Genomic DNA, 16,401 nt, shown 5'->3' with positions numbered 1-16,401 from the left:
AATTATTTTTTTATTTGCCTTATGTGTGAACAAAGTTTCACAATCATAGAATTACATTTGCAGAAGCTATTGACAGTCTATGTGTAAATGATGTAGGCCTACTTAAAAGGGCCTCCTATCAATGGGTGAATTGAACATGTGAGTTGTCAAAATTAATTTCAAGTTTCCCAGATACGTACTACCGAGACTGAAGCCATGAAGCGTTTTTCTTTATATATTCAATCACACTTACTTGTCACATTCCACTGCTTGCGGCTTGTCCGAATGTGTTCCTTGACTATCGTGAAGTTTGAACAGACCACCCAGGACGTAATCTCCCGCTTTGCTAAATTCACTTTGGTCACATAGTCCCACGATGAAGCCATGACCCAAGAGTAAAAACACGACAATGATTACTGGCAACATTGTTTAATCTGACAGGGCGAAGAAGAGAGTCTTTGGAGCAACTGTCACTTCTAGGCAACTGATGTGATGTCCCATGGGTCACTTTGCATACCAGCACATTTACATTTACACATTTACATTTGAAGAGTTCAGATGCAAAACCCCCTAAGTGCCATTTCAGAAAATAATCTTAATTCATTTTTATTTAATACAAAGCTATCAAAATTGCATATTTTTTAAATTTTATTTATGTAATATAAGTATTTATATGTATTATCAAGTACATGAATGTAAACCAAACCAACAACGGTGTTCTCTAAAAATATAGAAGTGCAGGTCTTCAGAAATGGAGTTAGGGGGTTTTGCATCTGAACTCCTCATTTAAACATTTACACATACCACATGGGCTTTTTTGATAAGCTGTTGGCGCCAGACATAACAGGGAAAGGTACAAAATTTTTTTTGGCAACCTGAGTAAATATGTTGTGTGAAAAGTATTGTTTTGCACGAGTTGCAATTGAAAGAACCAGCTCAGTCTTATCTAGTGTTGACAAGACTGAGCTCAAAGGGTCCATTTTCGACTAATAGGTTGAAACTCAATTGTATATTCATAATTGTAATATCCATACACACACACACACACACACACACACACACACACACACACACACACACACACACGCACACACACACACACACACACACACACACACACACACACACACACACACACACACACACACACACACACACACACACACACACACACACACACACACGCACACACACACACACAGCCCAGGAAACTCAATTGTACATATATTGTCTATTGGGAGGGAAGGTATCCTGAGGAAGCCATGGAGATGGCCGAGAATCTCTGTCCCTACCCCCATTCCCCCCCCCCCCCCCCCAACTATTGATACTTGACTGAATGACTAACTGGGTGGATCAAGGAACGAAGGAGCAAATACAATACACCTTGTTTCAAATCCTTTACCACTTACTTCCTGTTAGTGTCCCTTCACTGTTATAAATACAGTCGAGGTATAAAAAAATAGCCCATAAAAATAAATAAATAAATATGGTATAAATAACTACATTTCCACACTAAAGCAGCCCTGCATACTAACAACAACAAAATGTCTATTGTGGCCTCAGAAACCAGAGGTGAGCTTCACTGGAACTGCTGTGTATTCAAATTGTGACTACAGTATTTTCATACCACCAATTTGCAAAGAAGAAACAGCCACTTCCTCTTGCAAACACAGTACGAGTTGTTTTGAGCACATGCCAAACTCTTGGAAGGTTGCTATGTTGTTGACACTCTCACATGCTACGTCTAGTGGTTTTATTTTCGATGGTGCTCTCATATGGGTAGGCTGACTAGAAATATGCAGTACTCCAGAGGACTTGATATACAGTATCTACTTCTAGGTAGCCAAATAATTCATTTTACCTTAATCAATCAAATAACATTGCAAACCCAAATTCGTAATTCGTTCAATGTGTGTGTGTGTGTGTGTGTGTGTGTGTGTGTGTGTGTGTGTGTGTGTGTGTGTGTGTGTGTGTGTGTGTGTGTGTGTGGAGAGAGAGAGAGAGAGAGAGAGAGAGAGAGAGAGAGAGAGAGAGAAAGAGAAAGAGAAAGAATAGTTAGTAGGCCTGTACACATAGAATATACTGCATATAGAGAGAGTGTAGTTAGTATACGTTGTATATAGTGAGTATAGTTTTGTCAAATTTTAGCCCTTAACAATCGTACTGTTTATTTAGTTGTAAGTCTCACTGGTAACTGTTGACTAAAATCAGGACTCTGCGAAGTGGTGGCATCTTGCATAAAATGATGCCGTGCACCTTAAAATGATGGTACACTCAACCTAAACTTTTCTGCTTATTCATGTACTTTAATCAATATATTTAACGAGTTACCCCTAATATTTTAGGTTCCTTGAACAAATGTATCTTTTTTTTTTTACAGTAAAATAACATCCTGCATATGGTAAATACACCAAATTTTCTTGCATGGTGATTCAGAGACAATTTCAAGATATTACTGTCAGTTTTACACTTGTCCGTAGGACTACACTGAAATTAACTGACAGAGCCACTAAGATGCAATTCCCGGTTACTTCAGGTTTTCCGGGTAGGTGTGTCAGATTTACGGCACAAACAGGAGCTTAGTGGAGGCAAGCTTAAGATTCCAGTTATAATTCCCGTCGAATGATATCCTGATATGGGAACACCACTCCTCACATTCCGCCCTCCTGACCAGACAAACCCTATATGGCCAAAACCCAGCAGAATCAATTGTGCACACGAGCATGCAACCGCACGCACGCACGCACGCACGCACGCACGCACGCACGCACGCACAAACACACACACCAGCTGCAGACTTGTCAGACAGTTAGAGTTGTTGTTAATCACAAAAGCACTCACCTCATGTTGCCGTTATCTACTCGCCAAAGGTACACTTCGTAGGCCAGTCTCTGAATAATCTCAAAGAGGTGCCCAAACGTTTTGCATGCCACACTGTAAGAAATTAAAATCTTGAAGAAATTTGTTCACCACTGGGGAAGAACGTAAAAGTTGTCTGTAGAACCGCAAGTTATTTTTGTAGAGGTTCTTCTACACTCCCCCCAACACGTGTCCACCAAAGAAAACTTTACAGCAGGGGTGTCAAACATAAGGCCCGGAGGCCCGATGCGGCTCACCAAATGATTCAATCCGGCCCCAGATTTGTCGAGAAAAAAAGCTAAGAATGTCAAAAAAAGAGGAATGCGTCCTGTCTATAAAACAATTGCTGCAGGTTTTCAATACTTGACAATATTTTAAAAACAAAAAAAAACGAATTGGCTGTATGTTTGCCCCTGGACTGAAACGAGTTTGACATCCCTTCTTTAGGGGCTCTGTAGTTCAACTCTAAGGGGGAACCCTCAAGTTTCTCTGAGGAACCTTCAAGAAAGCATTGAGGTTCTTTCAATCACCTATTGTTTCCTCAGAAGGCGCGTTCAGGCCGTCAGAGAACCGTGTCGGTGCCCATTCTCCTGCACCTAATCTCGAACCACCCGGCATGTTCACACCACCATTCTGAGCGTTCGGGAACCGGAACCGGAAAGTTGGTTCAGAATGTAAACCAAAAAATACTTGTTTTTTTGTCTCTGTGAAGCGACGTGGACAACGTGGATAATGTGGACGTCAGCAGGTTCATCTGGGTAAGAAATGGTCACGTACGGAAAAGAGCACTTCAGTTCCAAACGTAACTGGTGCGGGAACGGGCACCAGCAAATTTCTGGGTGGCAACTACATGTTCCTCAAGGATTCTTCAAATTTTTTACAGTGCAATATATGTAGACAGAAGGACGTATTATAACCATGTTCTATAACTATAACTGCTGATTCATATACAGTGCCCTCCATAATTATTGGCACCCCTGGTTGAGATGTGTTAAAAGCCTTAAAATAAATTCAGTGTTTATTGCAGAAGAATACTGTCACACTGAAAATTGTAGGAAAATGTAGCCTTCAACTCAAATGAATTGTAAGAAAATAAAAAAAATCCCTGACTAAAAAATAATTATTTTTCATTAAATCACCTGTTCCACAATTATTGGCACCCTTAACAATTCCCAGGAAATAAATATAATTGAAGCATTTCTGTCATTTCTACAGTAGTTTACAAAGTTTACCAGAGTATGTAGGAACATTTAATTAGTAATTCATCACTTCCTGTTTCCCTGGGGTATAAATATGACGTGACACCGAGGCCATTTCTCTTATCCACTCTTAAACATGGGAAAGACAAAGGAACACAGCATACAAGTGAGGCAGATGTGCGTCGACCTTCACAGGTCAGGCAGAGGCTACAAGAAGATTGCCACTCAACTGCAGCTGCCCATATCCACTGTGAGAGGAATAATTAAGAAGTTCAAAACAACTGGAACAGTGGTAAACAAGCCTGGACGAGGACCCAAGTTTATTTTGCCACCACGCACAGTGAGGAGGATGGTAAGAGAAATCAAAAGATCTCCAAAGCTCACTGTTACAGAATTACAACAAATGGTAGCATCCTGGGGTCACAAAGTCTCCAAATCAACCATCAGGCGCTGTCTACACGCCAACAAGCTGTTTGGGAGGCATGCACGGAGAAAACCTTTCCTCACTCACAATCATAAACGCAAGCGTCTGGAGTTCGCCAAGCGGTATTGGGGCTTCAACTGGGACCGTGTGCTTTGGTCAGATGAGACCAAGATTGAGCTTTTTGGCAACAAACACTAAGTGGGTCTGGCGTACCACGAAAGATGCGCATGCTGAAAAGCACCTCATACCCACTGTGAAGTATGGGGGTGGGTCAGTGATGCTGTGGGGCTGTTTCGCTTCCAAAGGCCCTGGGAACCTTGTTAGGGTGCATGGCATCATGAATGCTTTGAAATACCAGGACATTTTAAATCAAAATCTGTTGCCCTCTGCCCGAAAGCTGAAGCTGGGTCGTCACTGGGTCTTTCAGCAAGACAATGACCCTAAACATATGGCCAAATCTACACAGAAATGGTTCACCAGACACAAAATCAAGCTCCTCCCATGGCCATCTCAGTCCCCTGACCTCAACCCCATTGAGAACCTGTGGGGTGAGCAGAAGAGGAGAGGACTCAGGTCTCTGGATGATTTAGAGAGATTCTGCAAAGAGGAATGGCTGAAGATCCCTCTTTCTGTCTTTTCCCATCTTGTGAAACATTATAGGAGAAGATTAGGTGCTGTTTTGTTGGCAAAAGGGGGTTGTACAAAATATTAACACCAGGGGTGCTAATAATTGTGACACACATTATTTGATGTCAAATAATTATTTCTTTATGTGGGATTTTTTCCCCACTGAATAAATGCACTTGTATTGAAGGTTGGATTTTTCTCTTTTTTTCCATTAAGGTCCCATATTATTTAGAAAAAAAATAAAATAATTGGAAGCTAAAAAACACATCTCAACCAGGGGTGCCACTAATTATGGAGGGCACTGTATGTGTATGTAGAATAGGTTAGCCGAAGCTAGTGAAACTACAGTATATTATGTTAAATATTGTTGCAAACTTTCTTACAGAGTACTTCTTGATGTGGCTGTACAGTAATAGAGACTATAACATAAAAACTAACAAAACAACTTAATGCAGGGCAGGCTATTACATTTACGGAGCTAAACGCTTTTACCGCCATCAGCATGTCCCTAGTTGCAGTTAGGCCTACTGTTTGCTACTGTGCAAGTGGTCTTTTTTCTTTAGAATATATGCTTTTCTCTGAATCATGATATGACCACAACATTCCCGCCATTCCCAGGACAGTGTGTCAGACAGGTCCGGATTCCGGCGGAGCACAGCGGCATTAAAATGCCTCAGACTCACACTGTATCCCTCATCCTCCTCCTCTCCCTGCACAGCAGCAGCATCTCCATCACGTCTGGTTGCTATGATCCTTCAGGAAGGAATGCAGCAACCGTTGCCAGGCCGACGGCAGACTCCCCTTTCTCCTCTTCTGGACAAACACAGTGCAAGGTAAGAGTTTCGGAGCAACACTAAAATCTCACAAATACAAACACATACGCACACACAAACTCACAGACTCACTCATAGATGTAGCAGTAACTCACCAACACACACAATCACTCACCTACTCACACTATGTCACACAGCGGAGGAAGGATATATGGTTAGTTTTGTACAACACAAAACGCAAACATAGACATTCACTAGTCATTCACACACTCACTCACTGATTCACACACTAGCTCACTCACCCACACATACAGGCAACCTCTCACAAAGTCAGTCATTCCGTCTTCTGCAATACTCCCAAACCTCTACAATTAAACTCGAAGTCCCTGATACCAGGAAGGTCAAATTTGTCCTCCTAACCATCTCAAGGTTAGCATGATAAGGACAGCTAAGTCCAGTAGATAGAGCATTCTGATGAAAAGTGAACATGGTTTAATTTAAACAAAACACAAAACACCACAGTACATCTTTCTTAACGTCGTGTTACGGTGAGGTTTTGTTGTAAATATGACTTGGCACACACACAAAATCAACAGTGCACAGTTAGGACACAGTATTGGACACATATGAAATGAAATAGAAAATGAAAATGAAAATAAAATAAAATAAAATAAATGAAGAGTTCAGATGCAAAACCCCCTAACTCCATTTCTGAATGCACTTCTATATTTTTAGAGAAACCGGTTGTTGGTTTGGTTTACATTCATGTACTTGATAATACATATAAATAGCTATATTACATAAATAAATAAAAAAAATATGCAATTTTGATAGTTTTGTATTAAATAAAAATGAATTAAGATTAATATCTGAAAAGGCACTTAGGGGTTTTTGCATCTGAACTCTTCAAATATTCCTTTTGGGACTGCGTATGCAATGTAGGAAATATATCGCTGTCAGTTTCTTCTTTCTTTTCTTTTCGTTCCTTGTTCTATCTATTGCAGGGTTACACAGGCATTTCTGTTTGCAGCCGAAACGCCTGTCTAACCCTGCAATGGATGGACAATAAAGGAAAGAAAAGAAAAGAAGAAACTGAGCGTGATCTATTTCCTACATTGCATTAACTACTTACGAGACGCACCAATAACTTGGGAGAGTGAGAGTGCGGTGTGTGGATAACTAGGTACATTTTGGGGTCGTATAGCCATTATTGGCACAGGACCGTGAAGACGGCAACATGAGAATAGTGGGAAAACCCCATGAAACTAGGGTTGGGAAATGGCCCAGACTGGATTCAAACCTAGGTCCCCATGGGCAATGTTGGTCGTATACACCACAGGGTGTTAGTGCACTGCACCACAGCACCACCCAACATTACTTAAAAACCATGGGCATGATTATATAATATACATGTCAATGATTTACACAAAATACCACTGACCGAACCCAAAAGTCACACTGCTCTGATTGTAGGTTATTATCTAATTCCCTCGTAATAGGCTGGGTTTTGCCTGATTGCTCAGACTATTTTTAGGTTAAGCCAAATGTTTTATTAGCTGTGAGCTACTTAAAATAGAACGTTTTTTTAAAAAAAAATGGTTTATATTGAGGTAGTCTTAAGGTCGTGACAGTATATCTCAAGGCCTAGCTATCATACCTGTCTGCATTCTCCCAGCCTTAGGCAAGTGAATACTTTACCGACAGGTAGGAGGGAAAAGACACATTTTTGATCAAATCCCCGAATTTATGCATATTCCAGTGGAAACGACAGAAGAATTTCCATCAGCATAGCTTCTGTCATACGCTCTTCGCTTTAATTATGGCCCACAATTATTCATTCGATTATCCTTCTATTGGCTGCCTTGCTCAGTACCTTTTCCTTGTCCTCAGCATTTTCACCAGTGTCTCTCACAAAACTAGCAAAACTGGTCCATAAACTGACGTTAGACTTCACACATGGTCGCCACAGCATCAATGGCTCAAATATGCCAACGGATGACCAACTTACGCCTTTAGCTGCCCCATTCAGTGTCATCTCATTTTAACCCGTAAACCCCTATGACACTGTATCATCCACATAACACCTAATGTCGGGTCAGACAGAAGATCTTGTCCAGTATTGATGATTATTAGGATTTATTGTAGGATGATTCAGTGAGTGGTGATGCGCCCTGAAGTATGGGACTCTTAACAGGACGTGCAGGCTAGGACACCGCCTCTCGCCTCTCACCTCTCACCCCCCTTGCTGCCACCCCTATCCCCAACCCCCTGACTCCATCCATCCCTGGTGTATATAAATAGGGGATAGGAGAACCGATGCATCCCAGCCTATGACTTGCACACATCATCAACATCCTCACCACCATCATCATCATCATCACCGCCATCCACCTAATCCAAAGGAAGGAAACAGGAGCAAAGAAGAATCCGACCAGAGACAGACAGATAGATAGATAGATAGACATACAGACAGACATGAATTCCCTGCTAAAGCTGACGGTACTGCTGTTCTGTGTACAACGGGGAGCGGGAAATTGGCTGCGCACACTTCTCGGTAAGACAAAGCTCTTGGTGAATCTAAAGTGGCCATATGTTAACTGCAGAGTGGATTATGTAGAGAAGAATGCAATGTGATATACATCAGTTTCTTCCAGCATAGTGTTGTGACCTTTGACCTTAAACAAAATGAGAAATTGATGTATTTTCTTGGATGTTTTGTTTTCATATCATGTGCTCTTATTTGCCAAATGAAATGAAATGTCCTGTTCTGTGAATTTGGAGATCCTACAGGAAAGCCTTCCACGTTTATGACTTAACTACAGTTGATACCAGACATATTTTGGCAATGGAGATTCTTACCAGTGGATATGTATGTGTGTATGTATGTATGTATGTATGGAGCAACCAAGTGAGATTAGAAAATTAATACAATGCTGTTTTCCCACAGAACTGAAAGGACAGTCTGCCCCTACACCCCACTACGAAGATGCGGCAGATGACACTGAAGGGACCAGAGCACCTACCACCGAGGCCAGATCACACTCCACCGAAGAGCAACAACGCAGCGGTCCAGGTCCAGCCCTCAGGTTCCGTCGCAACGTCGACCAATCCTGCAGCCTCCAATCGATCCTGATCCAGGTCCGGGACCTCGGCCTGGGCTACGACTCTGACGAGACCATACTCTTCAAGTACTGCGCCGGCAGCTGCCCAATGATGCGCTCCAACCACGACCTCACGCTGGCTAACCTGCTCCAGGGCGGGTACCTGCCAGCGGCGGACCTGCCCGCGGGACAGGTGTGGCAGAGCATGCCCTGCTGCCGGCCCACGCACCACGAGGACAAGGTGTTCCTGGACAACGCCCACCGCTGGCACAAGGTGGAGAAGCTGTCGGCGGCAGGGTGCGCTTGCGTGGGATAGAGAGGTGGCCCTGGGCATGATGGAGGTGTTGGTGGTCCTTGCGATGGATGGTGGTGTTGGTGGTCCATGTCGTAGACCCCCTTATTGCAGGTAGTTCTGATGAGTCGGTAGGCTGATTCACTGTTTGCTTAAAAAAAAAGAAGAACTACATGACAACACTGCTATGACATCGTCAAGAGACATGAGTGACAGATTACAACTTGGTCTCTTCCGTTTTTGTAACAACAAGCTTATAACCGTTAAAGGGACAGTTTGGTCAATTTCAACATGCAGTTGTAATGCTCACACTACCCTGGACTTGTCAGTGCTTGAGATTTGTTTTTCTTCTTCTTCAGCCGTTTCCGAGATCCTGGTCATTGTAATGGGGGCAGCTCTTTGTTTACATTTCAAAAAAACATTTTTATTTATTACCAAAAACATCCAAAAGGTTATAAAACATCAGCAGACAACTAGTAAACGGCAGTGCCTTTTGGGACAATATTTGGAGTTGGCCTATGTTTCATTTTTTAAAAATGTAAACAAACGCTGCCCCCATTAGAATTGCTCATATCTCGGAAAGGGCTGAGCCGAAAAATGTGGCATCACCAGGTACTGACAAGTCAAGGGTAGCGTGAGCAATACAACTGCATGTTGAAATTGACCAAACTGTCCCTTTAAATGGGTCAAGAATTGTTGATAATACGGGCAACTTTGTCATCATGACTGTTTCCTGATTGTCTGAGAGAATGATCACCAAGCATTTTTCCTGGTGCTGATTTGCGATTTTTAAAAAAAAAATGCTTTTGCAATGTAATACCAGGGATGTCTCAAAACGGTTGACTACATTGCCCCGGCAGTATGGCTGAAAATGGTGCCTAATTTATCAGCCTCTTAAAGGTTGCTTGGTGCTGATTCACGTTTTCTTGATAGAAATGTGTTGCCTCATACCAGATGGGAAATGACCAAACAGTATTTGTTGGTACAGTAACATCACCCCACCACACTCAGCTCAAAATTATGCTTATGACTCATCTGCAGTTGGGCTCGGGAATGACTTCAGGTAACAGATATTTCCCGCTATCTGATCTTTGTCAAGTTGAGGCGATAATAACAAGGCAAATTATGGTGTCTGTGGTGAATTTACAGATTTAAATTAATGACAATGTTTCTGACATAAGACGAGAGGCCGTCTGGTGACTTTTGCCCTTTTTTTTGTTTGTTGGTGCACAGTAACAATTTCTTTTAATGTTAATTCAACACTTGGCGAGTTTATTTTACCATCTTCTGACATGTATTTGGTGGAGAAATGAATTAACAAGGTGTTTGACATTATGATATACAGTATTCAATCCCTGACATTTTTGACATGAAAAAATGCAGTGTTTTCTTCAGTAATGTATTCCAGAAGCTGAGAAAAAAAACCTGTAAAAAAATGCCACTGAAGCTGCTGTTTTTTTATGAAAGCAAGAGAATTATGCCTTATCACCACATGTAAATGCAAACAGATGATGAGGCAATTAAGCTAAACTTGTAATTTATTTATTTATTTTGATGGATTTCTTTTATTTATTTTCTCAGTTCTTAAGACACCATTTCTAAGAAGGATGTAGAGCTGTAACTTGAAAAATAAACCATTATTTAAAACTGACATGAATTTGTTTTTCATTCCAAAGTGAAAAGAGGGGGTTATCCAGCTGAAGATTTTAAATGTACCATTCAATTGTGGAATACATCCATTATGAACAGTTAAAATGTCAGGCCCTTGAAAGTATGGTTCACTGATTTAAACCAGGCAAGAGGGGGTTTCCGTTTGCAACAGGTCGTTTGTTGTCAGAGATCTTTTCCAGTGTTCTGTCAACTTAGGGTATTTGGGCTACCTCATAACCAGGGTTTCACCTTTACTTTTTTGCTAACTGACCTGTGACTAGAAGTCTTCCCAAGTCAGCCTTTCTATTTCTGCCAATATAGTCTGTAGCCTCATAGCCTAATGGACTGGTGGAATGCTATGCTAGTCGTTGAAAAGACGTTACTGCCATAGTACCACACTATGAGACCACACAGAGCCTTTGTAATACATCATGATTGAACATTTAAAGCAGGGGCAATGTCATCATGGCCGTAACTACCATTGAGGACAGAGAGGTCATGTCCTCTGTATTGTTTTCAGAAATGTATAATTTATGACGAAAATCGATCTATGATCAAACAATGCTAAATTCAGTCTGTATAGGCCATCCCCATTTATCCTCAAGGCAGTGATTAAACTCAGACCCGGCTGCAGAACCAAGTCGTTGGACGGGCATTTGATGGAGTATGGGGTGCACCTTGGCGGGGGGTATGGGGGTCCTCCTCCAGAAAATGTTGTATTTCTTAGATGCAATTTCCTGCATTTTAACAAAATTGTGGGCTCAGTTCTACGGAACAGTACTTTTGTTTCTAAATATGGGACAATCCCATTATTTCAAAGGATCACTGTTCACTTATTATTTCACATTTAGGTATACTGACAATGTCTAAATAGTGTAGCCTATTCATTTATTTGTTTATTAGGGCTATGGTGGTTAAGTAAAGGTGGAATTTTATCTTGTACTTTATATTTACTGTATTCAGAAAAAAATACTCATTTGTTGCATATTAATGTTCCATATCAGCATGTTTAGGTGAATAAGCCCTGGGAGGCACAGCAGCTTGGCCTCCAATGCCCTCCAATGCCTCCGAAATGATGTTCAAGGGGCGAACTAGGATACTGTGGTGCAGTATGTCCTTTCCGAGAAGTTATGAACTACCTGCCAAAGTGTCCTGCGACATGCTGACTTTTTTTCCAGCCTCAGACAAGTTTTACCAGGACTAATTGGCCAGTGGGCAGGAGCCATTGTCCAGACCTGCACACCACCACAGTTGGGGAAAAATCAATATCCAAATGACTGAAGAGGGGTCCATTTGATCTGAAACATCAAGGTAAAAAAATAGAATACTTTGAGCAAAAAAAAAAATCATAGTTGAAATAGTTTGTTTTTTCAACTCACTGTCAATGAAACATTTCAGTTGGACAGAAAAACAACCTCAACAACAACAACAAACGCACGCACGCATGCACACACTACACACACGTAGCATGCACGCACACGCACACACACACACACACACACACACACACACACACACACACACACACACACACACACACACACACACACACACACACACACACACACACACACAGAGCTCAGCCACCTCCAGAAATATTAAAGAAAGAACAACTTTACAGTTTAACAGCCAGGGGGCGCAACATTCACACAGAATGACGGGACATATTTGGAGCGAGAGAGAGAGCGAGAGAGAGAGAGACGAACAAATATTTTCGCACAGTCTTATGATTACATGTAATGGCATATGAGAGTACTGTATCTATATCTGTGTTTGAGAGATAACAGGGCAATGCGGGAAAGGGGAGGGCGAGTGCATGGCAGGGGTCAAGCCCGACACATGTGGAGAAAAGAAGTGACATGGTACAGATAATGATTACAGTTAATCCTGTCCTTCACTGTATAAACTCCATACTAACCTTTAAGAGTGTGGGTTTTTGAGCATTCTATGAAAAGAATGCGTTCTATAACAATGCAAGATTCTACAATTCCATATTATATTGAATGGCGCCCAGAATTCTATAGAACTTTTACTGCCCGAACATTCCGTGACGGTACACTCAATCTAATCGGGAAGGAAGCTTTGACAAGCTCACATCTTTCTGGAATTTAGTTAGTTATGCTGCTGATTTTAACACAGAATAGCAATATACAGAATGCCTGTTATTGTCACTGTGAAGATGCGATATAGATTTGTACAATAATGTGAAATTGTAAGTAACACTTTTTAGTATCAAACACAAGCAGGTAATTGGAGTGCTTCTGGGTCTTCACCTTTTTTCCTTGGTGCTCATCAGTGTAGGGGCTCTCAAACTTGGTCCAGAAAGACAGATGCTGAGGCACTCAAGGTTGCAATTTTTTAAACTTTTTTATTTGGCTACAATGCCAATACACTTTTTAGTGTTTCCTCTATATATCATATAATGTAGGCCTACATATATATCTATACAGATGGATAGACTTGTAGCCTATTGTCCCCAAGGGGAAATTCGTTCTCCCCACCGTCACAGTCCAGCCTACATCAGGCATGCATATCAAGACATTAAACAACATTGATATCACATGCGTTTACATATTTTCTTAAACTGTAGAAGATCTTGGCTATCAGTATGGTATAAATTTTAAAACATATTTTGTTATCAATATACTGTATGTGCAGGGCCGCTGACAGCTTTTGCTGTGCCCAAAGTCATCTGAAAGGCCCCCCCTACCCAACACAGACAATGTAATGAGGTCCCAATTCTGCGCTGGGTTTGTGGACCACCCCCCCGCCCCCGAATGCATCCTTGGAGAACCCCAGAGCCTCAATGCTTGTGGGAAAAGACTAATGGCTTTCCTCCAGCAAAATATGACGTAAGCTCAGTAAGAGTGACCCAAAAGCCGGCAGTCAGGCCGCATTTTTTATTTTTTCTATTTTCAGTAAACCTCAAAAATGTTTACATTAACTGTCTTTTCATTGATTAATACCGTTTTTAGTTCAGTGAACCAAACGGCAGTATATAAAAAAGATGTAAACTCCCCCATACTCACACTGTAAACACGCACGTCCGCACACACACATACACACACTCAGGGCCACACAAGTGCACTGGGACTCTCACACACACACACACACACACACACACACACACACACACACACACACACACACACACACACACACACACACACACACACACACACACACACACTAAAGTGGTGTCGCCAACGTGCGCATAATCATAATATTGCATGAAATCATAGTTCAAGTCCATTAACTCATGACTCATAGGTACCACATGTTTCTAGTTTCTGTTTTCCTGTGATAACATAAGCAGGGGCACAGATTAAAGTCGATAAAACTACAGAGGTTTCCGAAGCTGGGTACACACATGCTAGTGTTAGCAACGGCTTTGATATTTCAGCTGCATTTGCTCAGCTGTGTGGCTTATACGAGCCCCTCCATATCTCTCTATGCTCAAGTGCCGTATGCTTAGGTCCGCTAAGGGCCCTTTTGTCAGGAGATAAGTGAGCAGAGAGTAATTAGCAATCTACTGCTTAGATCACTTTTTAAATGTTTGAGATATGAACTAACATAAACTCTGCGAACTTCCTGCACTCCCGATATGGGCTTCTGAAGTGACCTCAGGCTCAGACCCTGGGACAGGAGATGCTGGAGAGAAAAGGTAATTGTTTCCTGGACAAACACTATCAACACTGTTGCCAGGTGCTATGGTCAGTTGAGGCTATTCCTCATAACGTGACCATTGTTCCTGTTGTGTGTACATTTAGCGAATTGGCAGCAACATATTGTCTTAATCTGGTGTTTCTTGTCTCCATATCCAATTTATGCAAGCCTTGACTTAAATTCACCAGCTTTAAATTCCCCCGTGTTGCAGCGTTGTTGGCTCGCTTTGAATTGTAAGTGTTTTAACTTGCTGCGTTCCAAACAGATGCAATATGAGCTGGCTATTCAACACATTTCGTTTTACTATCCTACACAAACAGAGCACAAGCGGGAGAGTTCAACACCTGCTTACTATGTTAGCCGCTAAGCACTTGTGTAAACACCGACAAATGAAAGGAACTGGGAGAAAAGGGTTCCAGAGGTGATGTCATAACAGGTGATGATGTCATAATCGTTTGCCGTAATTGAATTCGGTGAGTGAATTCTGGATTCAGCAATCAGCTTTTTGTAGCTTTGTAAGGAGAACAAGAAGTTAGTGTTCGTCAAGGAAGCAACTTGTTCTCCGCGCGCGCGCACACACACACACACACACACACACACACACACACACACACACACACACACACACACACACACACACACACTACACCATCTGAGAGCAGAAAGAGAGAGAGAGAGAGGAAGAAGAGGACGAAGAAGAAGATTCATGCTAGTCTGTCCGTGAACCACCTTTTCTGTCACCTCAACCTCCAGGCTTAATCTTTCAGACTCCGACTGTCAAACGTGTGAATTACTACACTCAGCAAGCACCAAGGGGCAGGAGCTGACAGTCAAAACGGCGGGATATAAATGTAAACATACAGCTAGTGCCAAGGGGGAACGCTTTCATCTGTGCACCATTCCGCCCAAGAGACAGCGAGACAGAGAGAGACAGGCTGACGTTTCCTGTCAAATGTCCCAATTCAGGCCCAGGAGGGAAAGCATCTGCTTGTCTGCACCTTTGCTGTATGTTGCTCTTGGATGAGTCCAAGTTCCTCTCGGATCTCCTCTGATGAGAAGGGAGTTGTCTGTCCTCTCTGTAAAACCGTGTTATGGTCAATCGTGGCCATTGTTTCTCATTGTGCTATTGTGCAAGAGAACAGGCAATTTCCAGTAAAATCACCTTAAATGACTTTATCGAATTCTTTCAAGTAGCTCAAGGAACATGGAGCACAGCTTTCATTACATTGCATCTCGTGTTTCTGAAACTGTAATTCAATTTTGTTTAGGTAAACCGTTTTATAACCCTTGAAAAAGTTATGGCACACAAATAGGATAATACAAGCCAAAAATACCCTGTAAATAACTGCAAGTCGCTGTAAGTGTCAGCTAAGTGTAATGTAATGTATTGTAATGTAATGTAAAGTTTAAAAATAGAGAATCTTTGCCTTTAGGTCTTTGCCATGTCCTCTGTTCATTTGCTCTTTGCCCCCATTACTTTAGTCATCATCTTTTACACAAAATGAAGATGGACAGTCTACTGTTTTGCTTTGTTTGCCAACTATCCGGTTTCATTCTATTAGTAGAAATGGATTTAGTCTCGTGCCATGCAGTCAGAAATTCATTTTTGGGCTCATGATGTTGCATGATGGTTTGATTGGATTTGATTTCAACTCCTCCTGAATTTCAACAATAACATTTTCCCACTGTGTCAACCAACACAGGTCAACTTTTTGGGGGGCTTTTCCCTCATTTAACATGCCTAACGCAAACAACAGAGTGATCTTCGAATTATACTTTTTGCAAGATATTGAGTTAAACACTTTGATCATTGATGACGTGGCGCCTCACG

The 16,401-nt window shown here is 41.7% G+C and overlaps 1 protein-coding gene across 1 annotated transcript; it reads left to right on the top strand.

The window, feature by feature from the left end:
• Nucleotides 1-1,523: 1,523 nt before the first annotated feature.
• On the top strand, nt 1,524-9,278 carry LOC134456509 (persephin). The gene is made up of 2 exons (XM_063207888.1): nt 1,524-1,551; nt 8,809-9,278. Exons 1-2 carry the CDS (start codon nt 1,524-1,526, stop codon nt 9,276-9,278), a joined length of 498 nt encoding a protein of 165 aa, XP_063063958.1.
• Nucleotides 9,279-16,401: the final 7,123 nt, after the last annotated feature.

The sequence above is a fragment of the Engraulis encrasicolus genome, chromosome 1, assembly GCF_034702125.1.
Source record: "Engraulis encrasicolus isolate BLACKSEA-1 chromosome 1, IST_EnEncr_1.0, whole genome shotgun sequence".
In the NCBI taxonomy this organism is placed as follows: Eukaryota; Metazoa; Chordata; class Actinopteri; order Clupeiformes; family Engraulidae; genus Engraulis; species Engraulis encrasicolus.
This window is presented reverse-complemented; position numbering and strand designations above follow the sequence as displayed.